General features: G+C 46.3%; 1 protein-coding gene across 1 annotated transcript in view; it reads right to left on the bottom strand.

Annotated features, from left to right (window-relative positions):
• Positions 1-15,695, bottom strand: part of ankfn1b (ankyrin repeat and fibronectin type III domain containing 1b) — a 105,467-nt gene that overhangs the window by 83,533 nt on the left and 6,239 nt on the right. Inside the window, 2 exon segments of the mRNA XM_029456790.1 lie at positions 10,124-10,362; positions 14,117-14,295. Of these exon segments, the coding sequence (XP_029312650.1) occupies positions 10,124-10,362; positions 14,117-14,295 (418 nt within the window).

Raw genomic sequence — 15,695 nt, 5'->3', positions numbered from 1 at the left:
CCCTCCATAGTGAAAGCCACAGCCTCAAACCACATCAGAGAGCGTGTGGGAGACAGAATGACAAGGCCAGGAACCAGCCAGCGTCTGCCTGCAGCCACACACAGACACGGACACACGCTCACACGCTGACACACACACATTCATACTTACATACACATTTATCACACTTACTCATCTACTTATTGACACACGCTCTGTCTCTTACTCTCTCTCTCTCTCTCTCCCCCTCACACACACACACACACACATGTTTAACACCAACCGTCATTACACCACAAGTCCTATCCAGCGGTCACCGTTTAGGCCAAGGATGCAGTCTGCAGCAGAGGGAGATGTTTGTGTTTGCATACTTTCTCACAGGCAGACATTGACTGAGCAGAGGGCAAAATAGGCTTTCTACTGTGGATTTGTTTTAGCATTTTGACGTGGTGCAACTGTCACTCATTGGCGTGCGGGGTGAATGAAAATGAAAATATTTGAATTATTTATTTATGTCCACCTCACTGGGTACAGAAATATAGGGCATACAAGCAATAACTAGGCTAACAAAAGCTCTGAAAACAAGTTAATTACAGACATGTGCACATGCGCAGAGCAAGATGCACGCGTTCAGTGTGAACTCACACACGGCCGAAACATGCACACATTCATATTAATGAACACACTGACAAACAGGAAGCAGTATGAGTGTGTTGCATGCCTGCCTTTGTACACACGCACACAAACACGATGCTATTGCCAACGAAGGACCATTCATGTTCATTCACTTCTCACGCTGACAGACACACACACACACACACACACACACACACACACACACACACACACACACACTCATACACAAAGTGTAGATCATCCATGGGTCAGTGAAAGCTAGAAGCGGTGTTTTTCCTTGCGGTGGACACACATCAATTTCAAGGAAATTGCTCGCCCCATTATTGGAAAGTGTTACCGGAATGTCAATTAAGGGGGAAGTTTTTAACCTCGCACCACACAAATAAACAGTGCACCCCACTCCCCCTTATTAAAGGCGGTGTCAGCGCAGACAGAGAGTCTGGAGGGGGTAGAGAGGAGGGATGGAGGGATGGAGGAAGGGAGGCCCGGGGAGAGGGAGAAGAGGAGACAGGAGATTTGGTGCTCTCAAAGAAAATGCTTTTGGCCCTCCTTTTGTGCCCGAGGCCCTAGACCCTGAGAACCACTCAAAACCCGGGATCTGGCCCCGACTCAGGCCCACTTAAGGTTAACCTCAACAGGCAGGGATCTGTTTGACAGCTGGTTGGATCCTGTAGGTGCAACTGCATCAGGCCAATTAAAGGCCGGTCAGCGGAGGGGAGGAGAGAAAGAAGTGGCCACGGGAGATAGAGGTGGGAGATGGTAGCGTGGGAGGGGATGAGAGGATGGAAGGGCAGGAGCAGAGAGGTGAAGGGAGTGTGGGAGGAATGAGGCAGGGGAGATCGATAGTGTTTGTTAGGCTCTAGCTTACTTCAAAAACGGTGATTAATCAAGCAAATAAACATATTGGGGAAAGGAGGAAGCGAGAGACACAGAGAAACAGACAAATCTGACACACAGGAGTTTTGAAGAATGATGGTTACATATTACAACCCTGTCTCTAATGAACCCTTTAGGATTGACCATTCTCTCTCGTCTCCGTGTGCTGCAGAGCATCATGGCTTTATACTGCGGCCAGGAGAATGATACATAACATAGGTTAGATGTTATGTATTGGGGAGTTAGAGCGACATTACAGAGCTTGTACCTGGGGTGGCCTCACAATACCACACCTGACCATCAGGGAGTACTTCATCAGCTCAATAAGCAGGTCCACAGTGAGAGAATTGAGCAGACAACATGAAACAGGTAACGTCTGCTGATGTTTTACTGAACAGAACCCACCAAAGAAGGGAGGAGTGTGCTCCAATGGCTCCGGGGGTCTAAGTCTGCCTCGCGCTCATAGGCATGTGAAATGCCTCCACATAGCCGGTGTGTGAGCCTCTGTTTGGAAAAGGGCTTGCCAAGAGCCCCGTCACCATAACAGACGAACAGCTGCTGAGGGGCTGCGTGCTCCATGTAGTTTGCTATCGAGCACACAAAAGACACAAACGGTGCGGTTCCTCCGATCAACCCTGGATGGAAAAGGTATCGAGGAACATGGCACGAGTCTTGTTGAAAATAACTCCTGATCAGAGCTTTAAGCTGAATTTGTGATAAGTACATAGCAGCAATAAACATGTGGGGTATTGGGTTTGAATAAATCACACAGTGTGAGCATTAACGGTTTGGAAGGAGCATATCTATATATAAATACGGTTTTGTCTTCCCTGAATTTTGATAAAGGGACATTTGAGTGGAAAAATCTCCTCTATGGTTTAAAGCAGGAATCCTACGAGGGCTTTGAGCACCACGAGAAGCTCCCACTGAGAGGCTGCTCCGTCAGCCTCTGCCACCTCACACTGAAGCATTTAAGGAGAGGATGATCGTAAACTGTGAAGTGGTGAGGTGAGAGACTCCCTCCATCCAGGTCATCATCATCTGACGACAACTGGAGAGTCAGCTGGTGTTGCTCAGCGTTAAAGGTGTCATCGAGTCTGTCACCCAATGTCTCTGTCACACTGGGCCAAGTAGTCACACCACCGCCGTGGTCACGGAAAGTGCTACTAGAGGACCACGGAAAGACAAGGCACATCCTGGATATGTTCATTTATATTTCAGTGCATTTCTCTGCAGAGGAAGAGTGGTCAAGGCTGCACACGCTGCAGGAGGGAGAAGCCAGGGTAAACACAATACAAGAATTCAAAGCTTGTGAGTACAGTGTGTAACTCCACTGCCCCAAAAATGTCCTGTGGTTAGGAAGTCTAATGTCTTAGCTGAAACAGTCAACGTGGAGAGGAGAGGAGAGGAGAGGAGAGGAGAGGAGAGGAGGGAGAGGGGAGGAGGGGAGAGGGGAGGAGGGGAGAGGGGAGGAAAGGAGAGGAGAGGACAGGGGAGGAGAGGAGGAGGGGAGAGAAGAGAGAGAGAAGGAGAGAAGAGAGGAGAGAGGAGAGGAGGAGAGAGGAGGAGAGGAGAGGAGACATAAGGAGAGGGAAGAGGAGGAGAGGGGATGAGAGGATGAGAGGAGGAGGAGGAGGAGATGAGAGGAGAGGACAGGGGAGGAGAGGAGGAGGGGAGAGAAGAGGAGAGAGAAGAGAAGAGAAGAGAGAAGGAGAGAAGAGAGGAGAGAGGAGAGGAGAGGAGAGAGGAGGAGAGGACCGGGGAGCAGAGGAGGAGGGGAGATAAGAGGAGAGATGAGAGAAGGAGAGGAGAGGAAAGGAAAGGAAAGGAAAGAGGAGAGGAGAGGAGAGGAGAGAAGGAGAGGAGAGAAGAGAGGAGAGAAGAGAGGAGAGAAGAGAAGAGAGAGGAGGAGAGGAGAGAGGGTAGGAGAAGAGAGGAGAGGAGGAGAGAGGAGGAGAGGAGAGGAGGAAGGAGAGGAGAGAGGAGGAGGAGAGGAGAGGAGAGGAGGAAGAAGAGGAGGAGAGGAAAGGAGAGAATAGGAGAGGAGAGGAGAGGAGAGACGAGACAAGATTATACATCATCATTAGTGCACTACCGACTCCACAGTAACCCTCTGCTAGAGCTCCCATGTCACTAAAAACCCCAGCCCCGACTCCAGGAAGAAAAGACGCAAAGAGTGAATAAATAAAGAGGAAGGGAGAGGAAAGAGAGAGAGAGAGAGAGAGAGAGAGAGAGAGAGAGAGAGAGAGAGAGAGAGAGAGAGAGAGAGAGGAGAGAGAGAGAGAGAGAGAGAGAGAGAGAGAGAGAGAGAGAGGAAAGAGAGAGCGAGAGAGAGAGAGGAAAGAGAGAGCGAGAGAGAGAGTGATGGAGAGAGCTAGAAAGAGGGACACATCAGGAGAGGAACAATTCTGAATCTACATAGTTAATGAACACCATTTCACTGGTTACCAGCAGCAACCAAAGTGGCTGCCGAAAACATTCCCATCCCATTCTCGGTCCGTTGTGGGTGAGCGTGTGTGCGTGCACGTGTGTCAAAGAGAGGTCTAAGAGGTATAGATGGAAACTAGTACACTGCACAGAGAGGGAGAAGGTGGCTGAATATGGAGATGTTTTATGTTTGTGTGTATGGGAATGCGAGTACAACAACCACAACCAACTTCTGAACGTAGCTTTGATTGTGAACTACAACGGCTACCTTTGGTGTCCTAAATCAAGAAGCACTACACAAAATCCCATTTAAGCGTGGTTGTCTTTGTCTGTGTATTCCCAATAATCAAATTCCCAGCATTATCCCTCCATCTGTAGGAGAAAAGATGGAGGGTGAGAGAGGCACAGACGCTTTTGCACCAGACTCAAAGCTGTGATTTCATTACTGTATGAGTCCCAATCTGCTGAGCCACCGGTTCACAGCCCGGAGTGTCACACTGGTGTTCAGCATAGGAATGCTTAGCAAACAAAAAACTATTTTATTTTTCACAAAGTAGTCAAGTCTGCCGCTGTGCATGGCGATAAAAGTGTCCGAAGATAATGAATGTTGGTCGTCCGTCCATCGGCCAAACATTGGCTCCGACGGTAGTTATGACTGTCCACTGTGGTGTCTGTGTGTTAGTCATCTCAGGATAAATGAGTCACCGGAGAGAAAACCTCAAGCACCACCCAGGTAACAGTTCAGCCACACACACACACACACACACACACACACACAGACACACACACACAAACACAGCACTGGGATGAGCGAGGTGAGGCGTTGCAAGTCCATTGCGTGGCGTTATGCTGCCACCATGTGGACAGTTTCAGGATGAACCGAGCTGGCAGAGGTTTTGCCGCAGCAAAGCATAAAGTTAAGGTTGAATAACAAAAATAGAATGAGTGACAGATATGTAGGCAGAACATATTATCAAGACCCAGGTGACAGATCGTAGGCTGCACTCCTACAGTTAAGTGATATGAATGTGTAACATTATTATTAAAGCACCTATGGGCCCTTGGGACACCCCTACAGGTACTCGCTGTTATTTTCTCCTGGGGACTGTGTGGGCATGTACACCTCTTGAGTCTTACATCTTACACCTTTAGCATTGTTATTAATACATGTTGTTCAAAACTGAGCAGATGAAGAATAAGCCAGGAAGAGAACAAAAGGATGTGTGTGGGTTAAAGACTTTAAAAGTCTTTAAATTGAGGTTTGTTGGTTTGTCCATGAGGGAAATAAAATGTGTTATCTGTAATAACCAGACCTCAGGCATCTACCCCTGACACGTATGGCTGTGTGGCTGCACTGACGTTGTTGTCAATCCTCTTCGCAGTCCTTATTGGGCTTTTAGTTTAGCTTATTTGTGTGTTGCACAGATAACAATAAAATGAAAGTAAGATCTGTTGAAGCTGATTGTGGTGATCAAATGTGCAAGTTGTGGCAAATCAGCAGAGATACATGCATACTTTTCTTCAAGCACTAATTAAGAGGGATTAGCCAAGTGACCACAGGACTAATGCAAACACAGCTGTTGTTCCACTTCTAATTATCTGTATGGAGAATAGGACAGAGGGATATACTGAATGGGTCAGACTCAGAAACATGAGAATGGAAATTGGAAGAGACATAGATAAAGACAGTAAGGATGATATCAAAGGAAGGAAAACCGCTTGGAGGGGTTCCCATCGCCGTGCCCTCCCCTGACTCCACATCATCAGGCTAATTGCCCCAGTAATTACAGTGCTAATGCTGCGAAGGCCTCGAGGCATCCTGTTCTGATTGAGGCCACTGGAAGTTGGGCAGCTCGAGGGAATGGAGGAGCGCTCAGAACTGCTGACAGCGCTCCATGCAACATCTGTCACCCGTGGCCTTTTCAGTGGACGTGTCCAAAGTGTGAACTTGTTGGTGTACAAAAACAATGACATTTTCATGGTAATGCTCAACAGGAGTCGTCCACCCCCCACAATCCCACCCACCCTGGGCCCTTAGCTGACTGGTGTGTCGCTACCAACAACCAACTCGACCTTTTAATGACTGTAATCAGAGAATTAAGTGGCTGTGGACCCTGAGGCCCTCCACTGCACCTCCACTGCACCTCCACTGCACCTCCACTACACCTCCACTGCACCTCCACTACACCTCCACTACACCTCCACTCCAAACATCTCTGTAAGAATGTTCATCAGAGTCGAGTCTCCATGTTTGTCGCAACAATGTTAAGTGGCCGCAGTTAAATCCCTCGTGCATGAAAATATTACCGTCATAATAAAAAATAAATGTGTCCACTGCTCTTTAGTTTAAGTTGACATTATCAATTTAGGACAGACAAAAAGACTTGGGTGGCACTCCCATGTAAAGCTCTGCTGCACATCCTCTGACAGGCTCACTAATGCTGCCTATAAGCCATCTGCTCAGCATCCTAATGGAGGAAACCCAATATATATGTGTGGCAGCAGTTGACACACTTTGTAGGTAGTCGGTGGACCGAACCAGATCTAACACATCCCTCTCAGTCACTCAGATTAGCTTCCTAACTTCAGCCTGAAACAGACAATAATAACTCAATGTTTCATGCAGCTATGTTTGTCCAATTCTATCTTTTGAGGTATTACGTTGAGGTTTGCATGTATCAGATGGTGATCTAACCAGTGACAACAAATGGAAAGCTCCATGATTCATTGCAAAAACAACACATTGCATCCAAAAAAAGGCTTAGTCTGAAGCACAACACGTGTTGAAACAGATGGGAAACAAACAACTTAGCTGCTGTCGAGGACAGAGCCCTTTTCAAACTGCAAAGATGCTTCTCTTTCGCTTTCTAATTCGCAAGACAACTGAGGAAGATCTTTCTTCACATGGACGCCATAGCGTCTGTTGTCTTGGATTTCAGAATCTCTGAAGGTACTTAGTGAGCAGATGATCGGGCTCGGTGGAAAGCTATTTCTTTGCGGAAGCCTTAGTGCTGCTCGTGGAAATCTTTGAATAGGTCGCCGCAGCCCATACCTCAGGTAAACGCTGCAGCGTCAGTCTGCCCTCAGTACAGAGGGAGAAGATGTAGAGCTGACTCGCCTGTAAATATAGCAGCCATGCTCCGTGTCTGTTTTATAGTCTGTTTATTGGATTTCATTCAAAGTGGCAGAGACAAGAAAACCTCCCGCACCACCTCGTCCTCGTCCTCACAGCTGCCAGGAGGCTGTTTCCCTGTATATCTGTCGGCAGCCTCGGGAAACGGCGTAGCTTCAGTTAGCAGTTAGCTTCAGTTCAGCCACAGCACGGGGGAACTGCAGACTCCCTGTTGCTGCCATGACACAGGTCCAGCAGCCCGCTGTGACCGCCGGCGCTGGGGCTTGTTCTGGCTGAGCTCGAGTCTCTTCGGCTGCTGACTGGAGCTCCGTGTGACGGAGGAGGCAGCAGACCTCTCTCCTCCCCCGACGGGCTGCTCTCCCGGCTGCGTCGCCACCGGGAAGACGAGACGAATGTGCCGGTCGTTTTCTAGTTTCTGCCACTTTGGATTTAGTCCAATAAACTACAGTAACGTCACACGGACTACAGCCCCGGTTGACATTAGTGCCCAGTAAACACAGATGGATCAGCTCCAAAGCAGCAGTGATTTATATCACTGACTGACGGGCTGCATTACACAATATAAAGACTAAATTACAAAAGCATTAGAGATGGTATGGACCCAGTTTACAGGGGAGACGCTGCGTCCTATTGGTTTACAAACAGATGAGGGTCTGAGAACTGACAGACACGATCGGTATCGCTTCTAATTCTCTCCATTAACGCCATCTCAATATCTGATACGTGTGTTCACGCAGGATGTCCTTTGGTTATCCTTCATGTGTGTGATGTGCGTGCTTATGACTGATTATGTGCGAGCACAAACTGTGCCAATTCTCCGGACAGCATATTCCAAACAGAGACGTAACAACAGGAACAGCGACTTATCTCTTAAACCAATTTAGAATATCTTGATCCCCTTTGACCAAAGCAACATGCTGAAAATCATTCGCCTCTTCGGACGCACTGGGGACCGCTGAGTGTCCTGCCGGTACTGTATAAAGAGGCCTGCGTGTGTGTGTGAGTGCGTAACTATGTAAATAATCTGTTTGAAATTCGTATTGTGCGTTTCCTGTGGGTTTCCAGGTACTTGGGACAAACAACTATTTGCATTGCCTTGTTTGTGAAAGAGAATGGAAGGAACATTGACTCCCCTCGTTTCAGTTAATAGAGAAACTTTGTGAGTCATCTCGCAAACAAGAGAGTGTGTGTGTCGGACTGAAGTGCCGCAAATCAGCATGTGTACTTGCAGCCATTCAATCAACAGGACGATACGCTCTGCACTTTGATCATGTGCTCGCTCAGCCCCGGCTGCGTTTGCACACACGGACTCATAAATAAAACTCACGCACGTACATATTTATAGAGGTAAACACATTTTCGCACTTATTGACATTTACAAACTCGTACAAAACAAAAGCCAACACAATTAAACTGCGTTATGCCAAGAGATTAAATCGTGATTGATGTAAATGCATCTTGATCGTACAGAAATACGGCTCCCTGAGATTTGTGACGACAAGCGGTGTCCCCGGCTACGGTCTTTTGACGAATGGATATCTCCTTCAGGTGTAATTTATCATAATTTCACGATGAAGGTGACTTCAGATGAGCGCCCAGATGTCAGACCGATACTGCGAGCGGCGTGAGGAACGAGGTGTGACTCGACGAGAAGCGAGTGACGCTATCGGGAGACAAACTGCAGCTGTTCTGAATGTCACAGCAGGACACGATACTGTCTGGAGATAAACCTGGACATATATCCGATAGTTAAGTCTCTATAATATAATGTAATATATTCTCCCTGCATCCACAACAACACATGCCAACACAGCTGCTTGTGTACAAAGAAAGGAACAAAGAGAAAGAGACAGGAGAGCATGTTTAAAAATGACTGGATGGGTTGAAAGAGGATGAAATCTTATATAACTTCTGATGATCTGTTAATATTCGTCTGCAGCGCGTGAAGCTTGCCATAAAGTGACGTTGAATAAAAGCATCCACGACATGTATCATTTTGTGTAAACCGTTGGCTTTATTTTGATACCACAGCACGGTAATAACGCTTTTTCTAGTTTGCTACGGTATTACGTGACAAGAGTTTCGCGACGTCTCACCCCAAAACACCGGCGACAGGTCATCAGGTCCAGCGCCGTCCCCATCGCACCATTTTTTCCCCCCTTTCTTTCCAGTTCAGGGACGGATCTCCTGGTCCGACATACAAAGTGCTCCTGCTCCAACTGAGCTCCGGACATGTGTCACGTGATGATTACATCTCAGAAAACATTCCATCTGTGCGTCCACATCCAGCACGATACGATTGGGAAGAACTTCTCCCACCAGACTACACCCCCCCCCCCCACCCCCCTCCTACCTGTGCTGGTGTCCTGTTGCACCTGTGACACTGGAGCATCAATTACAAAGTTCAGGCTGGTAATGAGGTCTCCAGTTACCTGATCCGGTGACCGAGGGACAATATAGATCAATCTTTAATGCATATTCAGCGAGCCGGCTGCCGCGCCGCGCTAAACGTATTAAAGTTCTCACAAACATATTCAAATTTCAGATTAAAATGTAAAACAATTATTCTTATTAGATGAAATATGAAGAACTAGGTCAGGGCCAAACACTTTGGGGGAAAAGTTTGCCAAACTTTATAATTGGAGTGATAACAGTCATGTTTAATTATACCCCTTTCATTCAGGGATATTAAAACATTTTAAAGATTACAGGGGGGGGGGGTAAGAGAGATTGTGAGGAAGAAAAAAAAAACTGGGCGGATATGAGCTACAGAGAGACGGAGAGACATGCTGTCTTCATTTGAGAGCTGCTGTGAATGTCTCCATGACGGCACGTGTTCTACTAAATGACCATATGTACTGCGGCAACCTCTGATCCACTTCTGACAAAAGAACAAGGGCGACATTGTGCGTCTGTGTTCATGCGTGGGTGTATGTGTGAGCAGGTGTCAGAAGGAACTCTCTCTCTCTCGGCTCTGGGATGTGTGAAAGCAAAAGACGAATCTTCTTTTTGTCAGTCGTGAAAAACAAGTAGGAAGGTAAAACAACCAGGAAAACGAGGGATGAGACTTACAAACTTCCTCTTCAGCTTGCCCTTGCCGCCACGGGTCGGCTTCTCCTCGACTGCAGCGGGAGAGCTGTAGTCCGAGCCCATGTCCAGGTTGTCGTCTGCCGAGACGCTCTTGCGCAGGTAGGCAGCTCGCGCGCGGAAGTGAGAGAAAGGCGACTGGGAGCGCGGGCGGGCTTGTGTGCACCCGCCGAGCTCGGGCTCATCTTCGCCCTCCATGTCATCCTCCAAACGCCACAGCTCCCCTGGAGGAGAGAAGATGGGAGGAACAAAAAGGGGACAGACGATGAGATTAGGGACCGGTCAGGGGAAGAGAAGAAGAAAGAAAAAGGAAAGAGGAATACGCTTCCCTTTAAGGTTCCCTTTATCATTCCATACGCGCGACAGAAATGATTGTGTCTTTTCTCCAACTCTGACATTATGGCGGAGCTTTACAACTGCGATGGATGTGTGTTTTCCGAATGAAACTCTGCAGCAATACTCACAATCTGATCATATTAAAGCAATCACAAAACACTTTGGTCTTTCACTTACTTACCTGATGCATGCTGGGTAAGCTACAAGTCTGTTAAAGGCGTGTTCTTATACCACACATATTGAAGTATGCTTGCAATAAAATATCTGTCAATCAATTTGAGACTGACATCAGGCTGCGAGTTTATTTATTTTTGTCTATTTGTTTTTACGGGTGGATCATAGATTAGTCATAATTAATTTACTTTAAGCCTCACAGCTAAGCACACATTATATTAATGGTATAGGCAATGTAATGTATTCGTTCTTTTATTTTTAATGTTACTTAATTGTTTTTCCCACAACCATCTGGCGACCCCCAGGAATTATCTGGCGACCCCCTTGAGGGTCCCAACCCCAAGGTTGAGAACCAATACAACATATTTTGTAAAACCTTTTGGAGTTCCTATCAAATGTGTTGTCCGACTTGTGTACCGAGACTTGTGTAAGACGCACTCACATCAAGCAAAATTGCCGACATCATGACAGCCTTATTAAAAGATTTCCACAGCGGTGACCGTCTTTGTGAGCGTGAAATATTACAGTATCAGTTCCACTGTCTGAGCCTCAGACAAAATGCATCTGGCTTCAAAAGCTGAGCCAAGTAACACCGCCTAGGGAGCGGCTCCCGACGCGAGCTCTGAGGCATGTTGTCACTAATAGGGGACGTTGCTTAAATCCGCTAAGTGTAGCTGGGTTATTAAACAACTTGAATTTAAAAAGAAAAAAGTTTTCTTTGCACTACTGCAGAGATTAAGAGAGAGCGAGAGAGAGAGAGAGGGGGGGGGTTAGACAGAGAGAGACAGTATCATGGTCGATGACAGCGGTTGCTAGGCAACAAGGGGCGACGTGAGACTGTTTCTCTCAATTTGATATTTGCAACAAAGCCGCAGTAGGGCAAGGGGAAACAAGACATAAAATGGAAGCACTAAATAAACCAATCAGAGGGAATGTCGTTAAGTCCAGGATCATTAGAAGTAGTCATAGTAAGGATTTATTGGTTTAGAGCAGGGAGGGCTGGGATTGGCTCAATGCTCCTCCGACAAAGTGGGGTCATTCAGGACACTCATAGTTCAAACAAGGGAGAGTGTGAAGGATGGAGAGAGTTGGCAACAGGAGGGGAGAGACAGAGAGAGACAGTTTTTATTCTTCTTTCATGTTTCCTTCTTTAATTTGTGTCCGCTCAATGAAGTGATTCATAGTAACAGAATCTGCACAAAAGGAACATTTTCCCTCAGATCTTTGGTGTAAACTTAGCAGTTAACATCCACGTCTGTCCAACATGTAAACACTTCTATCCTATTAGACATTTGTCTGAAATTGTCATAATTAGCAGAACAATTCTCGAGTTATGGCCAAAAACGGGCTTTGTGAGGTCACAGTGACCTTTGACCTTTGACCAAATAGTAGTGGAGTAGTTCATCCTTGAGTCCAAGTGGAAATTCTCTCAAGGCGTTCCTGAGATTTCACATGACGGACGGACAACACAAAAACATAATGCATAAAAGAAGTTTCCAATAAAAGATATTACACTCCCACTGTTTGGAAGATTGACTTTTGGTTGTGTCATCTGATAATTTATAATTAATCTTCCTTTGTCTTCCATGTCCCCGGTTTGCCTCTCTGTGTGTGCCTGGTGTGTGTGTGTGTGTGTGTGTGTGCTGCTGTTCACCTGGACCCCGCTCTTCCATCACACCTGCCTGCAGATCATCAACTCTCCAGCATATCAACCCCGGCTCTTCTCCACTCGCAGCGGTAGCTACGTTCAGGCCAAGCATCTTCTGAGAAGCGTTCTCCTCCATGTGCTTGTTACCCGAGTTAATGCTTCTTTGTTCCCTGTGCTCTAGGATTCCTGTTTGCTCATCTGCTACTCTGCTGACAACCACTACCACCACCGCTTCCTCAGCCTGCCACGCCGCCCTGCTGCTTCTCCCCTCTCTTCAACCCATCACCATCAACAGTGACTTCATCTGCATCCTTGTCTTCTCACTACTAACCCGAAAGCAAGAGGGTTCTGAGAGACTGTGTGGTGGTTTATTACACTGTGAAAACTTTGTTGAGTTTATTTTCGAAGTTGGTGTTGCTGCCTGTCTCTCTGTGAATCCGGTGGGACTTTGGTTTACTTCAAGTGGAAGACTTTGCCGTATTTTAACAAGTTCCTGTTCTCTGATGTTTGCAGTTTCTTTTCCGTCTTTGTAAAGTTACACATTTATTTTGCTACACAGGAGGACAGAGTGCAGTTTTTGGGGATGTGGAGGGCTGAGGGCGTGTGCGCCTCCCGCGCAAGCTTCACTCGTATTAAACATCAGAAATAAGGATGATAATAACGCAGCATCCATCTGGTGGTGGCGGCGGCGGCGGGGAGTCGAGTCGTGTGACGTCAATCAGCAGTGACAGACCGCTGTTGACTGTGTGTTTGTCTGTCAGTGCATGGGAATGAGGAGAAGTTGCGTAAGGACATCTGATGTGACGGCTGTCGGCGCGCTGACAGTCGTGGATTCTGTCCGTGTCACAGATGGTGTTAAAGGGTGGCAGTGAAGATTACTTTACAAATGACCCACTTTTGGAAAAGTGTGAGAGCTGCTAGAATCAACTGATGTTTCATTATCCACTGAGAAATGATGAATGTATTAAAACCTACTGTATGTAGGTCACATTTGAAACAGTTTAAACGCGAGCTCTAGCATAGGTTTCATATCCTTAAGAAATGTTTGGATGAGTGTTTTTTTTGGGTTCATTCAGAGTTTTTTGAAGCAAATCTCCTTTTTGATGCGTTTGAATCAACGCCTATTGTAAGGTTTCCTTCACCACCTGTAAATATATTCATCCTTCACCCATCCATAAGATGAAAGCTATCTCTGTCAGGTTACAGCTTCAAGATCCTCGGTGACAAGGAATTGTGTTTGATTTACAAGCGAGAGAAAAGGGATGATTTATCTTTCTCGCACACGCTGCTGCAGAGCTTCAGCTATAGCTGCTGTGTGTTCTCCGTCAGGTGATGTAAATATCAAAGAAGCAAAGCGTTTTGTGGAAGTTTGCGAGGAAAAGGAAATATGTTTGACATATCTGAGGCTTCGGTTTGAGCCTCAGCGCTCAGCGTGACACACTTATCGGATAGAAAGTTCAAAAAGCACACACATTAAGAATTAATAGGTCGCTTATAATTATCTGACAGCCTACAGGACTAATGCGATGAAGACGTAAAGTGATTATTGATCAGATTCTGCTGCTTCAGCTAAATGGTCCCGTTTCCCTCCGCACAAGTGAGGCAGAAATATCCGGATGAAAGGGAATGTTTTTAAACCAATATTGTGTGAAGTGCGAGATATTTAGGAGAATTGACTCAGACTACAGGTTTGTTAGAGACATAATGAGAACAAAGGAATAAATAAACAGAGCGAGGAGATGAAAGAATCACAAACATGCAGTGGATTCTACAAACAGGTGTTGTTTTTGGTAAACACAAAGAAATACTGTTATCTTTACCTGCAGGTGGCAGCGTGCAGGCCTTTGGGTGGCTGGCAGCGGACGGGTTCTTCCTGCGGGGAGGACTCCCACCAATGAGATCCGAGTGATGGACCCTGGAGACTGTGGGAGACTGGGGGATGCTGGGGAGGGTACGGGACTTAGCCAGTATGGGTCTCTGCAGCTTCCTTTCCAGTGACCTGGTTGGACGCCATTGATAGTCAATTACATGGAGCAATTATTTTTCCAGCAATTATCACAATAACAGCAAAACAAAATCTATTAAAACTACCCCCATCACTGGGAAGCACATTCAGGGATCCGCTAATGGTCAGTGTGAACAGGAGGAATGATTACAGCAAGACAATGTTCATACAGCACACTGCGTTAAGACTGTTTATCCTTTAAGCCATCACTGTGCGATACAATGCCACACACACAGACACACACACACACACACACACAGTTTACTCTGTTAATGAGCAACAAGAGAGCAGGTGCACTGATCAATAGTGAAATTGCTTCCACCTCAGTATAATCAAGCTGGAGGCAATTTGGAACACAACCAATAGAAATTGCTTTGGTTTATAGCGGTTGAGACGACACAGCGCTGTCCGGCGGGACGCAAATCAATAGCCACAATCACAAGATTGGCTAAAAAAAGCAAATTGGTGACAACACAGTTAAAGTATCCACATATATCAATGATGAGACCTGAGGAGGTTTTGCATGGGAATGTGTTTGAGGAGAAGACACAGATGTTTTCTAAGCAACACGGCTCGTTTCACTGCAGTTTTACATTGTGGCTGACACATAACAAAATGTTACATTTCACCACAACAGACGTGATTAATATTACATAAAAGGATTTCTCAAAGATCTCTGTGTCTCGCGTAACAATAGAACAGAGATAAGACCTGAGAAGAACGACGCTGCAGCGAATCCCCTTTCAACAGCTCGATGTGATCAAATTCAATAAAACGATTCAGACATCAGGGTCCGACTGGCAGAAGTGGAAGATGTCTGACCTCCAGACACTTGCGTGACAAGTTTGGCTGCGGAAAATGAGTCAAGGGCGTGCGAGGTAAGTTCTCCCAGGCTGTCCTGACGTCTTCAGTGAGACGGAGTGAGATTAGAAAGTAAATGCTGATATTAAGATATGAGATTTATTTGTGTCATTTGGATTTTGACACAAGCATCAGCGGCAGATTAGGACACTGTATACAAACAGTCAGTCAAGCTAATATACTGACACAGCAGTGTGCGGGGAGGATGTGTCTTTACAGTTTGATCTCCCGCCTTTATTTTCCAAAAACCCCGTCAAGCTTTCCTTTAGTTTTTAAGGAATAGTTTAATATCTTGGGGAATTCGCTTTCGATTGATATCTGTTTCATATCTGACCGTTAAATATGAAGATGGATCGAGGAGGCAATTAGCTTAGCTTAGCATAAAGAGCGTAAACGGGACACGTTCCCTAAAGTCGACTTTAATTGTATCTTAAATGCAACACAAAACACATAAATGTCTCACATGTGATCAAAGCCATAATCCTGGCAACTGTGGCGATACAAACTCACGTGTCACCCGACAACGAGAATAA

The sequence above is a fragment of the Cottoperca gobio genome, chromosome 19 (genome assembly GCF_900634415.1).
Source record: "Cottoperca gobio chromosome 19, fCotGob3.1, whole genome shotgun sequence".
Lineage (NCBI taxonomy): Eukaryota > Metazoa > Chordata > Actinopteri > Perciformes > Bovichtidae > Cottoperca > Cottoperca gobio.
Note: the sequence above shows the minus strand (reverse complement) of the source record. Positions and strands in the feature narration are given on the sequence as shown.